The sequence below is a fragment of the Lampetra planeri genome, chromosome 11 (assembly GCF_965212315.1).
Source record: "Lampetra planeri chromosome 11, kcLamPlan1.2.h2, whole genome shotgun sequence".
Taxonomy (NCBI): Eukaryota; Metazoa; Chordata; class Hyperoartia; order Petromyzontiformes; family Petromyzontidae; genus Lampetra; species Lampetra planeri.
Window position 1 is genome coordinate 4543447 of NC_136117.1, and position 20593 is coordinate 4564039.

At 44.5% G+C, this 20593-nt stretch overlaps 1 protein-coding gene across 3 annotated transcripts in view; it reads left to right on the plus strand.

The window, feature by feature from the left end:
* The window catches only part of LOC144721221 (dynein axonemal heavy chain 3-like), an 814808-nt gene that overhangs the window by 664995 nt on the left and 129220 nt on the right, over positions 1-20593 (plus strand). For all 3 annotated transcript variants that reach the window (XM_078598660.1, XM_078598658.1, XM_078598659.1), the window contains 3 exons: positions 5592-5774; positions 8632-8770; positions 17952-18142. In XM_078598660.1, coding sequence (XP_078454786.1) covers positions 5592-5774; positions 8632-8770; positions 17952-18142 — 513 coding nt within the window. The remainder of the gene's footprint in view (positions 1-5591; positions 5775-8631; positions 8771-17951; positions 18143-20593) is intronic.

Genomic DNA, 20593 nt, shown 5'->3' on the forward strand with positions numbered 1-20593 from the left:
GATGCGGACTTTCACCTGTTTGGGATTGCGGGATCGAGCTAAGGCGATGTAGAGCTGCTGGCCATGTGAGACGACCGCCGTCTGCAGATCGATTCCAACGTAATCGAACGTCTGTTCCTGCGCCTCCGTCGTTCATGCAGGGGGCGCGTAGGTTTGTAGCGCCCCCTGCATGAAAACGACGGAAAGTGCAGCGTTCATCACAGATAAAGTTGTGCGCATATATTTAAATGATTTCAGTTATTAAAGAGAATAAGTTTAATTTCACGTTAAAGAGCACTCAGCATATCACTTGGTGTTATTTAAATCAGCTCTACTTGGTGAGCCTGCATCCCTTCGTGGGAAGTCAACAGTTGATGTTTTTGTGTTTAGTCTCTACCATAGATTAGGATCGATCATTGGCCAACGTTTTCCAAAAGTTTGATTGCTAGTAAAATTCAAGTTATAACACAAACATGAGTCCCAGTCACTGGTTAGGCAGGGTTGTTAAACCTTCAGCTCGTGTCCGTGAGAGCCTCACGTGCAGTGCAGAAGTGTACAACAATTCGTTCCTGACCTCCCTGTGCCACAGTTCATTGCTATCTTCTCTTACACGAGGGTTTCATCTGGTCGTTGCAGTTTCTGCCTGTACAACAATATTGGCGAGAGGAATTGGTGAAGCATTCAAATGATAAATTACCTTCAAATATAAGTTGTAAAACTTCCAAAGCTTTCCTGGTCAAGGATAGAAATTCAGCATAAATTGTCATTAGACTTTCCAGCTTTATTGCTTATGTTGGACTCTAGTGCATTTCACAAAACATGCTGAGTAGTTATTTTTTGCGTGCAAAAATCCTGTAGCAGTAATGCACGTTTTTCATTCAGGTTACTAATAAAATCATTACTACCAGCTCGTGTGCAATTGATACCCACGTGGTTCATCTCTGTGGGAGTCAGCGGGACGGTTCGATAAGTACGCTTGTTCACAACCTAATTGGGGATTGGCAATCAGTTACATTTTATTCGTAATAAAAGTTATTTTGGGTTAGATCGCATAAATATAAATGTGTCATTAACCCACCACCACTGGACACAGCCAATCAGTTTGGTTTGTCACGTAAACAAAATGCGCCAATTCGTTACTGCTTCAGCACACCGGTGTGTTGGAGAGTAAACCCACAACATTTACCATTTGAGTACGGCATCGCTGGTAATTACATTCAACACCTTGCTGTAAATGTTGTGGATTCATTCTTCAACACACCGGTGGGCTAAAGTAGTGAACTATTTGTATTTTGTCAACGTGACACTTTTTTACTGATTGGTTGTGTCGGGTGATGGAGAGTTGCGACACATTTATAAATAACGCGATCTAACCCAAAAACGTTTATGATGAATGTACTGTATATATTACAGTAGGCGTTTAACAATGCATCCCTTTTTTGTTGAACTGTAACACATTTTACAAAAACAGCATTTAAATACAGCACATTGTTGCGTTCCAACCTGCGAATCGTTCAACTTACGAAAAGGTTTCAAAGGACGCAACCCGTTCGTAAGTCGAGGACTGCCCCTGCAAATTTGCGTCGGGTTAAGCGAAAATGGGTCAAGGGCCTTTGGAGTAACTGCGATGACACACAATAAATGGGAGCTAGCACAGTGAGGCTAATTTTCAACTGCACTGGGAGCTGTCAGCTGTCAGAGGGTGTGGGGGCGGGTGAGGGGGTAGGGGAGGTAGCAGCGATGCTAACATTGGGAAATTCTGGAAGTTCGAGCTCTTTCAGGGCTGATGGACACAGAGTTCACTTGCACAAGGGTAGTGATGAATTAAGTAGTGGGACGGTTTGCCCTCCTCGCCATTCATTGAATTGCTACGATTCTGGGTCTCGATTCGATCAGGCAGTTCGCCATCTCTTGTCAATTTGGTAAATAGCAGCAGCTCACGTGGCTGTATTGTTTGTGTTCCAACTTATATCCAGCAGTTGATTCATCCGCACACTCCGATAAGATCTCTGAAATCTACCGATCGTTACCTACTCAGAGTAACTGAGCCCCGGGTGTCTAACCTGTGGCGACCCACTGGACTTTTGTCCGCACAGACCACAGGATCTGGAATTCCCTGCTCCTTGGAGGTGAGGAGCTCTCAGTCTATGGATATTTCTAAGTCCTGAGTTTAGACCCCACCACGTGTTTAACACAGCCTCTGCTTTTTCTCTCTTGAATCTTGTCTCTTGAATCTTGTGTCTTGAATCTTGTCTCTTGAATCTTGTGTCTTGAATCTTGTCTCTTGAATCTTGTGTCTTGAATCTTGTCTCTTGCCCACACCTCTGATTAGCACGGTTGGCTACATTCGGTGTGAAAGAGGTTCAACATATAATAATAGGGTTTCCACCCCCCCCCCCCCATTTCTGCCAGAAAAAAGGGGGAAAACCCTATTATATTTTGGTACTGGCAAAGGTTTAATGATGTAGGTTCAACATACATACGAGTCTATTTCCCCAGTTGATTCTCCCTAGTTTTCCTCCTCTACACACATGCCACTCTGATATCCATTGTTTGAGGGAGCCTTATAAAGCGAATTATTATAATTATATTGAATGTATAATTGTATTCATAATCATAATCAACTTAGATCAGTGCACTGATGAAAGGAGGTCTCCCCTAGCTGCCACCATCTTTGAGAAAGGAGTGTTTACTTTATACTCTTAGTTTTTTCGGTAAAGTCACGTAGGTAAAAGTGAGGGCCTCACTTGAGACAGCAAATCTGGCTGTGACGGTCCCACCTGATGACGGAGATTTTTATTAATTATTTTTTTATTAATTTAAATTTAAATTTTTTACCTACGTGACTTTACCGAAAAAACTAAGAGTATGAATCCTTGCAGTCACGAAAGCTTCAAATCTAGTGTTTACTTTGATTTGACGAGCCAACGAACAAAGACAGTCAGGGGCCACCCATTTAGTAGGTACGCAAAAATCTGTCAAAACTTGACCCCTCCCCCCTCCCTGTACGCACGCGGACTTTTTACACCACCCCCCCCACCTGCGTACGTATGCTTGACGCACCCCACCACCCCCGAATTTTACTAATATAATAAGCCAGGAATCTTGACTTAAAGCTTTCGTGACTTCAGGAATTCATTTTCTTGGGTCTTTAGGTGAATTCACGTAGATAGGTTCAAAGAAAATAATAAAACATAACAACAAACTACGACGTTTCGATCGCAACACAGCAATCGTCATCAAAATATATTTTTATTGCCTCAGCAGCTCTCTCGCTCTATTTTTCACCTGATGACGATTTCTTGTGTTGCGATCGAAACGTCGTGATATTGTTATAATTTTTTTTATTTTTTTATTTTCTGTCTACGTGACTTTACCGAAAGACCCAAATAATATGAATTCCTGCAAGTCATGAAAGCTTTAAGTCAAGATTATTAACGTGTCATCATTAGACCTCCTTTGCCAGTACCATAATATAATAATAGGGTTTTTCCCCTTTTTTGACAACAAAACTGGTGTGGACCAATCAGTTTCAAGGACAAATGCATATATTATCATAGTGTGTTTTTGTTTGCATTTTGACTGCAAGTATTGTGGTTAAAGCAGACATAAATCATTGTAAAAATATTTCAGTTTTGTTGCCACAAAAAAGGAGAAAAACCCTATTATTATAATAACACATCAAACGTCTCCATATGCGCTTCTGCGGCCGTCTGGAATGCTCTTCCTCCCGATATCAGGAATCCACTAGAGCTATGGGCTTTTAAATCATCCAGATTGAAAATTCATTTATTTAGCACTGCTTCTTGTGTTTAGTTTGTTGTCCTTCCCTCGCACCTCCCATTGGCACGGTTGGCTACATACGGTCCGAGAAAAGTTCAACGTGCACACACACATATCCCGTGATGCAAAACAAAAACAAAGTAACCACTCAGCACCCTCACAAGAGCTGATCTCATCAATCCATCTCGTCCCGGGTGTACGGCCTCTTGGACACACACACAAACCACCACACACACACAAACCACCAGATTGCAAGTTAGTAACAGGTTTATTGTTACTAGATTTGTTTTTTACATGTTCAGCAGAGTGTGAGAATCGATTGTAATTGATCGATCATGAGATTCCTATGAGAGAGCGCACAGCAAGGATGGTGTTATCAGCGCCACTCTATACCTCGCAGGCACATTTTCCAACTTCAGATTTCCTAAGGATTAGCGGTCGCGAAGGTAAAGAGGTGCTTCTTGACATTAAACAACTCCAGATGGTCAATATGTCTCCGCACAGCACATCTCTAAAGTGTGCTTCTCTCTCTCTCTGTCCCCAGACCAGAAATAACCTTTACCCCCCCCCCACTCTCGTCTCAATTGTATGTGAAACAAATTAACTGCAAATACCACATTTTTTGAGAAGTCAACGGTGTTTTGGAACGAAGCCATGAACGACAACAACACAAATTTGCTGCGAGTTTGGGGAGGGGGAACGTTTTTCTGTCGAGCCGAGGAAAGGAGAGGAGTTGAATTTTTTTAACTTTGTCAGCTCCTGGGGGGGGGGGATCTTGACGGAGCCGAGCAATCCGTGGCGCTGCTAACCGGGCGCCACCGGGTCGTGCCGCGCCGTGCCATGCGCGCCGTTGTCGCCACCGCTGGGAACGAAGGTGGCTTTGCACGAGTCGGCTAAAAAATTGAAAGCTGCGTCCGCGGTCGCGGCAAGCATATTAAACTTTTGCACGATTTTACAGCACGCAGCGTGCGAGTTATGTCTGGATTAAATGACGACGTAAGGTGCTATTCATCTGCACTGCGTTAATCCGGACTGACACTATCCGGTCTTTACTGAAGGTGTCTTGAATTTTATTAATGCTTTCATTACTGAAAATATAATTTATTGTAAAACCGTGATTATGCTTTCGTTCAAACCAAATGGTCTCACACTACACTCGTGCTACAGTTAGCGTAAAAAATATATATATTTTGTGAAGCTGATTGTTAATTTTTTTGCGAAGTTAATTGTTAATTCACGGACGCATCCCTGTTTTTATTACGTTGTGTGTGTGCTGCAGAAAAAAAATAGTTGTTCCCCGATGTCCGATGTCCTAATCACTCCATGAGAACGAAGGTGGAAAGTAAAGAATGTCCTCCCAGAGCTCAATCGATCATCGGGAGAGGGCTGCTTAAGCAGACACTGCGAAGCGCCTCTCCAGTCACTCGATTAGGCTTCTGTCTCACGGCACAAGACGTGCTCTTCATGCTCCCTGCATCTCGGCTCTCAGCCCTGATAAATTTTAGCCATCACTGGCCGAGCTAAGCTGAATTAGGTAAAGATGCACACCTGCAAATTGCTCGCTCACGCCACTGCTAGAAGAAGGGCCTCCGCTTGAGGGGCACTCTACACAGCCCCCCTCGGTAGGAGTGCTTGGCCTACTCTTCCACGCTGGCCAGACTTCCTGGAAGAGGCGGGAGCACCCACACTTTATCCCACCGCGCGAGACCTGCCCACAGGCTAACTCTGCCGCAGGGCTCAACTCACGCGAGCCCAAGCTCGCGTGAGTTGCACCGCGCTACGTTCGCAACTGGAAAAACTTGTGCGTTTGGTCGGTCGTGTTCCCGCAGAACGTGGTGCAGACTCAGTTCAAGGAGAAGATGAGCAGCCTCTTCGCAAACCTGATGAGAGGCCGAGAGCTGGGACACAGCGACATGCGTGGCCTATTCTTCGGAGACTTCATGGGTGCCAAGTCGGTAGACGGCCGCAAGCGCGACTACGACGAGATCGCCGACATGGAGCAACTCAAGAAGGTGCACACTCGGGCACGTGTGTGGCCACTCTTGTCCGTTTCATTTAAATCCACTGCTTTGCTTAACCAATTTTTAAACCATTTATCTTTTTTACCTACCAGGTAAGGCCCGCTGAGCTATGTAGCTCTCTTTTCAGAAACAACCTGGCCACAAATGATAGCTCAACGACGTGGCTTATCATCGTGGGGAAATTTATAGCAGCCAAATATTCTCAACGCATGTTTTTAAATGTAGACGGGAAAACCGGAGAAGCCGGAGGAAATTCCACACGACCACGGAAAAGCATGTAAACTCCAAATATACAGGTGTAATAGGCCGGATGGAACCTCTAACCTCCTGTATACCAAGCGAGGTAATTAACATCGCGCCATCGTGGCGCCACTAGTCTAAGTGAGTGCCGTCACGGCACCATAATAGTCCTCAGTCGAGGTGTAATGCTGCCCCTGGTTCGGCCACAACACTGGCTTAGCCAAGGAAAACACCGAATCTAGCCCCTCCCCAACACGAGCTGAGCTATGGAGCGGCGCTGCGTGTAGCCCTCACAACAACGCCAGGCATAGGCGTAGGGCAACACTTGACCTGGCCCAACCCAAAGATAGCTTAGCCAAAGGATGACACTGAACCTAGCCCATCCCCAATGCTAGACTAAACATGGAACAATTGTTCCTAGCCCAACCCTAGCATAACCATGGCACCGGTAGCATCGTTATACAGTGTCCAGGTGGTGCAACTGCAACTACCATGAGCTCAAACCCAACACCAAATTGGCCACAGGACAACACTACTCGTAGCCCGGACACAATGCTAGCTTAGCTATGAGACAATCCTGCCTCTAGTCAAAGTCTAATGCCAGCTTTCAACGGGACCAGTGGCATAGTGGCGTAGATATAAAGTCCACCGGTGGCTCACACATCACCGCCAAAAAGCGCAGGGTCACCCACAACGTAGGTAAATATGGTCAGTGGATGTGAAGTCCCAAGGTAAAAGCCATTCAATGAAATAAGATAAATGTAAAGGTACAGCCCTGCCATGTCTTGTGCGCACGCCAGGGGTGGAAATGGGCTTGAACGACCCAGAACGCTGTGGTGGGAGTGAAATTTTAAACCCGATTGCATTCTGGAAGGAACCAGGGACAAAGTGTAATGACGGATAGGCTGTACATATTCGTCGATATAATTCTCAAGTGGCTGTCCGTCACGCTCTGGGTTCCCTAAAAGGTACGTGTGAGGAAATACACATAATATTGTGTAAAAGGCCTGCGAGCATACATAACCATCAATATAACATTACTTCGTTATATTAAATGAACGTGCCAAAACAATCACGTTATTTTTGTTGTTGTTTGTCAATGCTTGCATACGCTGCTCCCTTTGCACTCAGGCTCAGTTGGTATGGTCCATATTGAAGCTGGGCGGGCATGGGTTTTTTCTGTACACACCGAATAAAAGTTACCTACAGAACAGCATGTATATGTTATGATGATGTAATCCATCAGATATAATCATTTAATTATAATTTTAAAAAATCGCACAGGGGACATGGTCAATATGGTGAGCATAGGGGCAGTAGTTGAGCGCACTGTGCTATTAACCTGGTGACCTGAGTTTGATTCCTGGCTACGGCTACCCATAAGTGGTGAGTGATAATTGAGAATCCCACTTCATCGAGCCTCAATTACGAGCAGCGTGAAGTGTGCTCAACCAACCCCCCGCGACCGTCACTTACATGGGGAGGCATTCATCCAGCAATTCATGTTCACCGTGCTGTAAATTATTATTTGCATCGTAGACTGCAATCGGAAATGCAAATTAGGTATCGTCACGTACAGGCTGTGTCATCAACCTTGAATTTACTTTGAACCTGAAAACATCGGGTCTCATCTTCCTCGTGGTTATGTTGTATAATCTCCCCTTCGCAGTAAATGTTCTTTAAACTACACAATGTGTGGCTGCATGGCAACTACACACTTTGTCGTTGCATTATTTCCCTTTTCACTGTGTTTCAAGGTCTCGATGAATTGTATTTATATTTAGAATTCGAATAAAACTGGGAGAAAGTAAATGAAATGGAAAGTACAAGCCCTTGAAATTAGATCATGAAAATTATGATATCAATGTAACGTTAAGTTAACTTTTTAACTGCACTGTTGTGTCTATACTTGACAAGAAAACAAAAGTTTACAATTATAAGTATGAGCACACCTTACGCCAACTTTATCTGAAACGATTTGCTGCGTGTATCCACGTGAAGAAGTCGTTTTTCTTTGGTGTTTGTAAAATGTTTTGTGATTTTCGTTTATGTGTGCGGATAATTAAAACAACTTTTTTTTTTATAATTGAAAGGTTATGAATAACTGCTGGCCTATGGGCGTTCTTAATCAATGTAGCACATTGATATGTATTCGAAAATGAGCTAGTTATGACTTCATTGGACCTGTTATGAAAGGTACAGCCTCAAGCTAACGCCTTCTCCAATTAATGGGAATCCGATACACGTGAAAAAATAAAACCTTGACACCCATATTATTTCAACAATGTTGTAATATTGACTGCCAGGTTTACTAATTTGTGGTACTGCCCTTTAGTAAAAACAAACATATAATTTGTACATCATTGTTGCTCTTTTCATCGTTACAAATCGACTTAGTATCAGTTTATGAGAAGAAAAAAATGAAATGTTATCTTTCATTCCCAGATATATATTTATATATGTTTTAATTGAGTCTAACTTCATGATACAGAAACACTCGCCATACCCTCACACACACACACACACGTTAGCAAAGGTCATGCAAAGGTCATGCAGCCTCGCTGCTCGATATGAGGCATTATCGATTCACGTTTAATGTGTTTTGTAGGTGGTGGAGAAGTGTCTGCAGGAGTACAACGCAGCCAGCAAGGCCCCGATGGACCTGGTGCTGTTCCAGTTCGCCATTGAGCACGTGTCACGCATCAGCCGCATTCTGAACATGCCCAACGGTCATGCCCTCCTCGTCGGCAAGTGTCCACTCATTACACAATCCAGACATGAATGTAATGATCTCTATATAATACAGTATCCCCTCGTTATTCACGAATTTGATATCCATGATTTTGGCTATCCGCGAATCACATCTGGAACTTTACACGACTGCATCGAGAAAGAGAAAGTGATGAGACAAAGTGATGACAGATAAAGTGATGGGAGATAAAGTGATGAGAGATAAACTAATGCAAGAACGTGATGAGATGAAGTGATGACACAGAATGTGATGAGATAAAGTGATGAGACAATATCAAACATTTTATAGTTCATGTATTATTTAAGGTAATTTATTGGAAAGATATGGTTTCGTAGGACAATATCATTATCCGCGAAATTTGCGATTCACGAGCATCTCCGGAACGTATCCCTCGCGAATAACGAGGGAATTAAGTAATGCATTTGTCTGCCTGCAACACACCGAAAATAAGTGACGTCACCAGACGCAGGGGTGGTGAGGAGAGGGGCCGGGTTATGAAGTCACGCGGCATTGGTGAGGTCTAGGAAAGGGAGTTATGATAAAACGTTAATATTCGCCATCCCTTCACCAGAAAAGTTATGTGGGTTCCTGCAAGTAATAATAGTAATCTTACCTATAAAGAAATGTTTTGTCTGCGTGTCTGTCTGCGGGACTGTCTGCGTGTTTGTCTGTCTGTCCGTCTGTCTGTCTGTCTGCGCGAGTACCTTGTGACGTTTTTTAATTAACAAACTGTGGGGTTTACATATCAAAAAAGTACACGGGTACCACGCCATATGCCCTGGGACGAAAAAACGCTATTCGTATTTCACATCTGTCAAGTTTAAAGTACGCATGCGCGAGAAAGCCGGCTTATTGGTGGTGGTTGCCCTAGCAACGTACACACACGATCAGTGGGGGGGGAATTCTCATTTGCGTTAAAAATGCAAAAAAAAATACACAACGCTGAGGTAAATTCTTCACAGTGTGATGTCCTCTTCTCCCCCCCCCCACCCCAATGTGTGCAGTTACTACCATGCTAATACTAGCATGGTAGATACTACTGTAGAGCAGGCAGGGGGATGATGGGGGGGGGGGGTAGCAGCCCAGCCCCAGGTTGCAAAGGTGCCACCTCGGCCGGCTGGACAATCTAGGAAAGGCCGGGGGCTTTCCACGGGACTAGGCCTCACCATGGCACTTTTTATACTTACTAGATACTATTATAGAGTCGATACATACTACTGTAGAGTCGGTAGACAAGGTCAATGCCACTGTCATCATGGATAAAACCGCTTACAACAGCAAAATTAAGGACCTTCTTAATGATGGCAGCTATACCAAAATCAATAGAGATCCTACCAACCGCCTGGCTACAAAAACCAACAATATCATCACTAATTCGACTTCTCTAATCGAACCGACCAAGCAGCTCTCTCTAAAACCTTCGGCTGCTAGACCACCCAGATTTTATGGCCTTCCAAAAATCCATAAAAAGGTATCCCGCTCCGTCCTATCGTCTCCACCATTAACTCACCCACCTACAAACTGGCCCGATTTCTGTCTGAGACCCTGATTCCTTTCACGGGCAAGACCACCTCAGCTGTACTTAACTCAGCTCACTTGGTTTCTCTAATCAAGGACAACTCACTGTCTCCAGATCATTTGCTTGTCAGTTTTGATGTAGTCTCGCTGTTCACCAAGGTACCGGTAGCTGACACCATTTCAATCATTGAAGACTTGGCCCAACAGGGACTGAATCCTGATGTACCAACTTGATGAGGCATTGCCTTACCAACACTTACTTCACCTGGAATAGTACATTCTACAAACAAAATTAGGGTACCCCAATGGGTTCTCCCTTATTGCCAGTGGTAGCAAATGTTTTCTTGGAGAAATTTGAGACAGATGCCATCCAGACATCCACCCTACGTCTTTCCTTGTGGAAGAGATACTTAGATGACACGTTTGTCATCTGGCCACATCAATTCCATACACCCATCCATCAAATTCACAATGGAAATGGAAAATGATTGCAAGCTACCATTCCTGGATGTTTTGATTGAGACGAGACCTGATGGCTCGTTGGGACACTGTCTGCAGGAAAGCCACCCAAATGGATTCCTATCTAAAGCCTGATTCCCACCGCCATCCAGCCCAGAAGAATTCCCTCATCAAAACACGACAACATAGGGCACGTTGCATCTCCGACCAGCACCACCTATCCAGTGAACTGGAGCATGTACGCCAAGCCCTCAAGATGAATGGATATTCGGATCGCACAATCCGCAAAGCTGTATCCCCAACCATAGGGAGAGAACCATCTGAGGACCCAATCAAAACCATCACCTTGCCATACATAGCAGGAGTTACCAAAAATATTTCTAAAATTTTGAACAAACACAAGATCCAGGTTCGATTCAACACAGTACACTAAATCCGTGATTTCATCCTATCTGTGAAAGATGTGATTCCTGACATGCAATACCCTGGTGTCTACAAACTAAGTTGTGTCTGTGGTAGCAGTTACATTGGGGAAACGAAACGATATGTCTCGGACTGTGTTTGCAAACACAAGGCAGATTTGAAACACGGCAGAACCAATACCTCTGCCATGGCTGAGCACTGTTTGAACGCGGTGGGCTCACACGATATTGTCTTTTCCGAGACCAAGGTACTCTGCAAACCTTCGGGATGCCATAAAAGATGTGTCCATGAAGCCATCCCGATTTATAAACACAGACATAACTTCAACCGAGAGGATGGATACAAATTAAGCAATCATTGGAAGGACGTGATCGACCAGTTAAAGTTTTAACTGCTTTGATGTTCCCTTCCGACCTGCCGATATTAGCCGACTCTCAAATTTCCGGGCCCTAGCCGAGCTCGACCCTCGCCGAGCTTACATTTAAAAGCAAATTTCTCTCTCCTACTCGCTCTTTCCTACTCACTCCCACATTAACATTAGCTGCCCCGCCCATCTCTAAACCTTTATAAACAGCCTGCCTCGGCAGATTTCCCCCTCTTTTTAACCTGAAGACGATTTCTTGTGTTGCGATCGAAACGTCGTGATCTATTAATTTTTCTATCTATGTGACTTTACCGAAAATCGGGAGATACTACTGCAGAGTCGGTAGATGCTACTGTAGAGTCAGTATATACTGCTATTGTGAAAGCAGATACTGCTATAGAGTGAGCAGATACTACTATAGAGTCAGCAGATACTGATATAGAGTTAGTAGTTACGACTATAGTCAGTATATACTACTATATAGTCAATAGATAGGACTATAGATTCAGTAGATACTACTGTAGAGTCTGTAGTTACTAATATAGTCAGTAGATACTATTATAAACTAAATATATACTACTATAGATGCAGTAGATACTACTGTAGAGTCAGTAGTTACTACAATAGTTGGTAGATACTGCTATAATCAGTAGCCTCTATAGCAGCAAATACTGATATAGAGGCTGCATATACTACTATAGAGTCTGCAGATACTGCTATAGAGTTAGTAGATACTATAGTCAGTTGATCCACTTTAGAGTCAATAGATACGACTATAGATTCAGTAGATACTACTATAGAGTCATTATATACTACTGTAGAGTCAGTATTTACTAGTATAGATTTGGTTGATACTACTGTAGAGTCAGTAGATACTACTACGGTCAATGGATATTACTACATAGTCATTAGATACTACTTAGAGTTAGTGGTTACTACTATAGTCAGTGGATACTCCTATTATCAGTAGTTACTACTATAGAGTCAGTATATGCTACTATATAGTCGGTAGATGCTACTATAGAGTCGGTAGATACTACTTTAGGGTCAGTAGGTACTACTACAGTCAGTAGATACTACTATAGAGTCAGTAGATACTACTATAGAGTCAGCAGCACCACGTTTTGTTGTCCACTCATTGATATGCTAATTTTTTCTCTAAACCCCCTCCCTCTCTCTGCGTCCGCCCTCCTCTGTCTATTTAAGGCCACCCCACAGAGACGACCACCTCTCTCTGTTACCTGTGTTGCTCTCTCTATGTATCTTGGTGATATATGTCTGCTAATATGTCTGTCTATAGTTTTCTGGTTAGATTTTATGTCGCTATTTCCATTATACATGATGATGATTGCTTGTGTTGCAATCGAAACGTCGTATTCTATTATTTAATTTTAATTTATTATTTTATCTTTAGACGTGACTTAACCGAAAGAAACAAATAATAATTCCTGCAGTCACGAAAGTTCTAAAATTAAGATTACTACTATAGAGTCAGCAGATACTACTATATAATCAATAGATACTGCTATAATCAGTAAGATACTACTGTAGAGTCAGATACTACTATAGAGTCACTATATACTACTCTATTGTATGTAGGGTGTGTAGGTATATATGCCTACACGGCGGTAATAATACTTTTTTGAGGGGGGGGTTGTCGACAATTTTTGGAAATCTTTTAGATCAACTATTTACCCCCCACTTTATATAACTTTTTGGACTTCTGCAAGCCTCTTATAATTTCGTTGATGGACAAATGGACAGGCAAATGGCATGCCGGGCTTTCACAATAGCTTAGTATTTTGTGTATGTATATGTAAAGTTTTTAAGAAAAGTTTTGAAATATATTTTTCCCCCGGGTCCGACCCTGGAAAATGGACGTGAGGTGAAACAGCATAAATCGAAAACCTATTTTACCGTTAACTTAATGATGTAAATTGATATGTTCTGGCGGTACATTTTTGGTAAAAATTTGGAGGAAACATACTAAATAAGAATTAATGTGCAACCGGAAGTCAATACAGCTCGGCAAGCACTGGATGGACATTTTCGGAAATTGCATTACTTGTCACGACACGTGCCAACTAATTTGTTACATGCTGCAGCTTGGCATCCGGTATGGTGGTGATGTTGTAGACACTGAGGCTTGAGCGCCTGTTTTCACTTCTGAAAAATAGCAAAATAGCTCAGTGGGCCTTACCTGGTAAAATAAAAAAAATTGTTGAGTTAATTTATCCTAAACCTATCTGTGCGGCTTTCAGCTAGCGTACTCCTTTCCATAGTTGCTTGGAAAATTTGTCTGTTTTAATTGTTTCATGTTTTAATGACCATGATGTTAATAATACATGCACTCAAAATACCAGGGGGAGGGAGAAAGTTGAGGGGAGTTGAGCGCGAGACAGGACCTGCCAAAAGCAGACTTTTGCTAACGAGAAGGCCCAGATTAATGTGGGCCCTTGCGGCTGACATGAAACTTCCCACAATTGTGGGCCATTAGCCAAAGGCAGTTCTATTTTTGCATAGTTAATGCATTGTTAATGGATAACATTGCATTTGCCTACATTCACATTCATGAGTCTGATAAAAAACTAATTTATAGTCTTGCAAGGGAACACTTTCATGGACAGTCTCACCATAAACTGGAATCATTAACCCTGTGCTCCGGTCTCTAAAATAACATCGTTCTTAAATTAGCTCATGCATTAAAGTATTGCTATTTTTAAAAAAGTGTGTAATAACTTTGCATATAAATATATTAATTTAATAGGTGCCACATTGTTACTATGCTTGTCTTTGAGCGATGTCATTTGGAATTGCATTTGCACAACCACAGAGAGCTCCAGCATTCTAATTCCGGGCTGAAGACACCCACGGTTAGACCATGGGAGCGCAAACAGCTCCATCTCAACTGGAGATGGAGCTGTGAAATCGGCTCACGTGTAGGCGCTATGTGGATCGCGGGATCATGGCACCATATCATGAGATATGGTGCCAATATTAGGGGGTGGGGGGGGGACATTCATCCAGCAGTGAATTGACCATGGCTGATGATGATGATTATTAAACCAGGTTCTAAAGAGGATGTCTGGTTACCAACTACTATACAAGATACAAAGAAAGTTATCATCGATTGTGGGGGTTTTGTTTTCTTAATAAAGAATATTCAAATTCTGAAGACAAAAATATGACGATCGTTTATGAGGTAAATGTAAACGGCATAAATTAGTAACCATCCAGTATTGAATGAAGATGAATGGATTGACTTCCCAAGTAATTTTACCACTCAGGGCGATAAAAACAAAAATTAAACCCAACAACAGCAGCTATGTACCTAGTGAAACGTTGCATCACCCATGAAATGTGATGTCATATGAAAATGCGCAACTTTAAATGAATATAGACAACACGTTCTACTTAATTAAATATACTTTTTAATAAATGTTTTCTCCTGCAACATCAGAGTGCAGCGCCACATTAAATACGCACTACAATGACAATAGTTTAAAGCGATTTGAAGCATGTTTTTTTTTGGGGGGGGGGGTAGAGCTTTGTGACGTCATATTTTAGGGGGGGGGGGGTCTGACTTTTGTGACGTCGTGTGATGAAGGGGGAGGGGGGGGTCAAAAATCGTCCAAAATCGCGTGACGGCCCCTTACCCATACAGGGCACCGTCGTCCATCACAGTGTTGATAAATGATCGATCATGGAATCGAATCACCAGCCTGAATCGCGACGAGGAATTGAATTGGCTTTTGGGGTGGGGCGGGGGGAGGAAGGGGGGGGTCATCCCACCCCTAACGCCTGGGCTGTCTTGGTGCCAGCCTGTTTGGCATGAATATGTCGGGCCGTTAAAGAGGATCTGTTGGCATTGCGACTGCTGCCATGCCAGTGGTTGTCACTCACACGTCCGCGTTAATGTAACTTCAAAGTGTGTGTGTGTGTTTCCCCCCCCCTAATTCTGTTAGAGCTCTAGATTTGTGCCAAGGGCAACTTGAGAGAGGTAGCCTAGGTGCATGCCTGCCAAATAAAAAAAAACGCTGCAGTACGTAGGCGGATATGTGAACCGGTCTGATATGTGAACATGTGTAGTGTCAGTGATTCAGAGAGGAGGTTTATAGGAGGCACCTTGTTTATTAACCACAACTTCCACGGTCTCGTCCTCACACTCTCCACAGTTACTCAGCCTAGCCTGTAGACAACACTAACCATCAAACACTGACGGCGCCGACTGAGATAGTCAACAACTTCTAGCAGCGCAACATCTAGTGAAGACGGCAGCGACGATGGCGACGAGACGACAACAACGACGAGACGAGTCCACTCCCCGAACCGGCAGCCTCGAACTCCCGATCTCGGCTCCTTTTATCTTACCAGCGCGGCCTGGCTTTGCCCTGACCGTGTCTCCCTTCTCGAACCCACTAGCAGGTTCCAGGGGCCTCTAGATGGGTTCCTCCGTGACCCTTGCCCTATTTCCTCCGCTCTGCCAACACACAGCCGTGCTCATGCTCACCGGCGTGTGTACTGTCTGTCCACCACAGTTGCCGCCGCTGTCCACCAGCCGGCGCTATTACACTACATATGTATAAAAACTAACAGTTACGCCGTGCAGGGATACTGCACAGGCCATGATCAGTTAGTTGGTCAGGGCGGATATGTGAGCATCTGATATGTGATGTTATACTGTAGTTGATGTCTTGGACACCGTTAGATTAATTTTATAACTGTCAGTAAATTTTACTTTAACATCTCACCATATTAATAATAATTACAATTTCACAATTTACACTTCTAAAGTGCCTTTCACCAAGAGGTCACAATGAACTGTACAAAACAACAACAACCGCCATTCGCCACTGAGTGGCGGTGACATCACCACGGTGCTTGTGCCAGGCTAGGTGAATGGTAAGATCATGCGAAGTGTTGAATGCCCACTGGCAGGAGGTCATGAGACAGACACAGCAGGTGCCATGGGTCGACTGACTGAGATGACTGGCCGATGCAACACTTGCACAAAACAGACACACGTGCAGGCTTACACCAATGACACACAACCCGCAAACACAGAGCATTTAAGAAATAGAAAAAAGCCTTTAAAAATAAGTTGCATCTTAAGGTGCAATTTGAATAAGCGAGGCGGTGGGTGGGGGGGGGAGTCGGCGGAGCGAGCATCCCAGTGGAAGTGATTTCCACAGCCTGGGGGGTAGGGGGGCACACCAAAAAAGGCCCCAGTCAACCATCATCGTCGCGCAGACGTGAACTCGGCACGTGACAAAGAAGTGCCTCTGTTCGTATAAGTTTTGGGCATTGCTCATTTCTGTCGGTGCCCCCCCCCAAGCCGGTCTATTAAACGCGCACTCTGATTACCGGGGGACCATCCTTCCCATGCATGGCCATTGTAGGCCACTGACAAAGTGGCACTCATTTTAATAACCGTGGAGAGAGAGACGTCGTCATTTGTGATCTCGAGCACTTTGGCGGCGCCATCCCTCCAGATAATCACGAAGGCAGACTGTGAAATGATGGTCCAAAGCACATGATCTGCTTCTGTTCATGCTGCCTCCTTCCGTTACAAACAGTGCGTTGGGGCTGCTTCTGTGTTATATCTTTGCAATGGGGGCCTTAGCTGCATTACTTAGGCAGGCTGCCATTCTCTAGTGAATTGCACACTGGGATTGCACTCCAGAGGTCGCCCAGTTTGATCTCTTTGCATGGCAGTTGCAACAATGTGCAAGCTACTTAACTCCCCCCGCCTCTTATACATCCGCCAAGCGTGATGAATGGCACGTTGATTGGCAGGCCGTGTGTGCTGGAGCAAAGTGTGAGCACTTCCATCTCTTCCACCAAAATACCCATGGACCCCTCAAGAGCTCCCTTGAGTGGAGGCCCTTCTGCCAGCAGCAGTCTGAGCAAGCGATTGCACGGCTCCACCTTTGGCTTTTTAAAAATCTAAACAGGATTTACCCTGCATTGCACATCCACTGATTATGTTAACCGCAGTGGGGTTCTCTAATTACAGTGATTAGAGCAAGTAATTGCAAGGTTTGCACCTCTAGGTATGTACGTAGCCAACCGTGCTAATCGGAGGTGGGGGGGAAGGACAACAAACTAATCACAAAAAGCAGTTCTAAAGAAAACTAGATTTAAAAGTGCATAAGTGGCTTCCTAATATTGAAAGTAAGAGCGGTCTAGACGGCCGCAGAAGCGCATCTGAAAGTGCGCGACGCGGTGACCACCTTTATTCGATGGCGAGCCAAAAGCCGCTGCTGCGACGATGACCGGAGTTTCGCGTGATGGTTTATGATCCTTGCTGAGTTTCAGCAAGGTATTGCGGTTCATTTGTGGCAAGCACTTTGTGTATAACGGCAAGAGCTTTACCGTCTTTTTCCTCGCATCGTATGCACCACCGCCGCAGGGATTGGCGGGAGCGGGCGGCAGTCGGCCACCAGGCTGGCGGCGTTCCTCGCCGAGCTCGAGCTGTCGCAGATCTCCAGCCAGAAGTCGTACGCGGTGACCGAGTGGCGCGACGATCTCAAGAGGCTGCTGCGGCGGGCGGGAGAGGAGGGCGTGCCCACCGTCTTATTGCTCGCCGACCACCAGATCAAGGTGATGTCGTGTCGAGGGCTGGCCGCGAAGCGACGTTTCTGAGATCTACCATTTGGGGGGGGGGGGGTTTGTGAGCGTTTTTTTCGTCTTTCAAGGACCCAGAAGACAGTGGGAATGTGAAAAGGATGAACAGCAGCGAACGTTTAGCAGGCCCGCGTAATGCACCCTCGTAATTATGGAATGAATGAGTGCCTCCGGCGGGCTTGCCATCCTACAGGTTTTGAAGGGTTTGTCTCTTGCTCAATATTGACTCAATAGGTGGCTATTCATATGCCAATGTTTCAAACTGTTTACAGTGAAATGAAAATAATGGCTAAGCCTGTAAAAGCCCAACAAGAAGCCCACTCAATAAGGACGCCTATGGCTTACAATGCTGGGCAGTGTGTTTATTGTTGGAACATACCATGTGCCGTAAGAAAGTAAAACAACATTAATCAGGAAACGTATCAAATGTTTCACGAGCTACCCGCACGCACATCTTTCGACATGAACGTCTGTCCATCCTTCCCAGCGCCAGACAGAAACATTTTAAATCTTATATACAACCCTGTATTGCTCCACCTTCTCTGTTCTGTATATCGCAATGTATCTCGATTTCTCACTTTACCTCTATTTCTCACTCACCTCACCCACTCCCCCCCCTAATCGCACTTCCTGTCTTTCTCACCTTCGCTCTCCTTATTCCCACCTCTTTTTTTCCATCCCAGTCTCCCTTGCCTCTCCCTAATCATCTCTCCTACCGGTCGTCACGTTCCCTCTCTGTCCTTTCCATTTTCCTCTCTCTCTATTCTGCGTTTCATGCCCTTTCACTTTCTCCCCGCCCCTCTCATCTCAGTCTGTCACTGCCTTCTCTATCTCCCTCCCTCACCTCCCTCCTTTGTTCTGATATAGTACGGTAGTATGATAGCATGACAGCACATCCCACCCATGAGTGCAGGATGCACATGGGGGGTGTGGGTGGGAGGGGGACACGTGACGTCACCGCGACGAACGAACCCGGCTCAACGCTGTGGGATGCGGGTGACGTCATTGCGCAGATGTACATGGTGACATCACCACCACGCACGCCTCACTTGGGAGTGTGGCCCCCAGACAGACAGGAATCCACCCAGGTCGCCAAGCGAAAATATCGTGCGGTTTTCATGAGGACTGCTGCACCATCCAACAACCATTAAGTCCACTGGCCAAGCAGGTCGATGAATAATTTACACCTGAATTTATAATGTAAATAAAAACACACGTTGGATGTATCGAGCGTTTAAATGTGACTACGTTTCGGGAGCCAAGCAAGAGTTGTGGGCGCATGGTGGTAGGGGAGCTACCGGTGGTGGAGGCACAGGACAGTGGGGAGGTGGTACGAAGCTAGGGGGTAGCCGTAGGTGGTGACAGAGTGGACGGACCACAGGCGGCATTTGAACTTTTGGAGAGGGAGTCTGCAGTGTGGATGACCCCAGGGGGAAGATGGTTACATACAACAGGGGCACCTGAGGAGGAATAGCGATGTCCCATGGAGCCAGCATTGACTGGAAGATTTGACATGAGAGCCAGGAGAGTAGAGTAAGACGAGAGAGGCGTTGAAGATGATTTGGACAATCTTGTATTTGATATTGACTTTAATTACGTAAATGAATACACATATAAGCAAGTACTTTTTGAACAAAACTCACAAATTTTTACACATGAACCAAGTATTGTTAATTTACTTTTAAGATGTATACTTGGTATTGTGCTTATACAGTGAGGGAAAAAAGTATTTGATCCCCTGCTGATTTTGTACGTTTGCCCACTGACAAAGAAACGATCAGTCTATAATTTTAATGGTAGGGTTATTTGAACAGTGAGAGACAGAATAACAACAAAGAAATCCAGAAAAACGCATGTCAAAAAAGTTATAAATTGATTTGCATTTTAATGAGGGAAATAAGTATTTGACCCCCTCTCAATCAGAAAGATTTCTGGCTCCCAGGTGTCTTTTATACAGGTAACGAGCTGAGATTAGGAGCACACTCTTAAAGGGAGTGCTCCTAATCTCAGCTTGTTACCTGTATAAAAGACACCTGTTCACAGAAGCAATCAATCAGATTCCAAACTCTCCACCATGGCCAAGACCAAAACGCTCTCCAAGGATATCAGGGACAAGATTGTAGACCTACACAAGGCTGGAATGGGCTACAAGACCATCGCCAAGCAGCTTGGTGAGAAGGTGACAACAGTTGGTGCGATTATTTGCAAATGGAAGAAACACAAAATAACTGTCAATCTCCCTCGGCCTGGGGTTCCATGCAAGATCTCACCTTGTGGAGTTGCAATGATCATGAGAACGGTGAGGAATCAGCCCAGAACTACATGGGAGGATCTTGTCAATGATCTCAAGGCAGCTGGGACCATAGTCACTAAGAAAACAGTTGGTAACACACTACGCCGTGAAGGACTAAAATCCTGCAGCGCCCG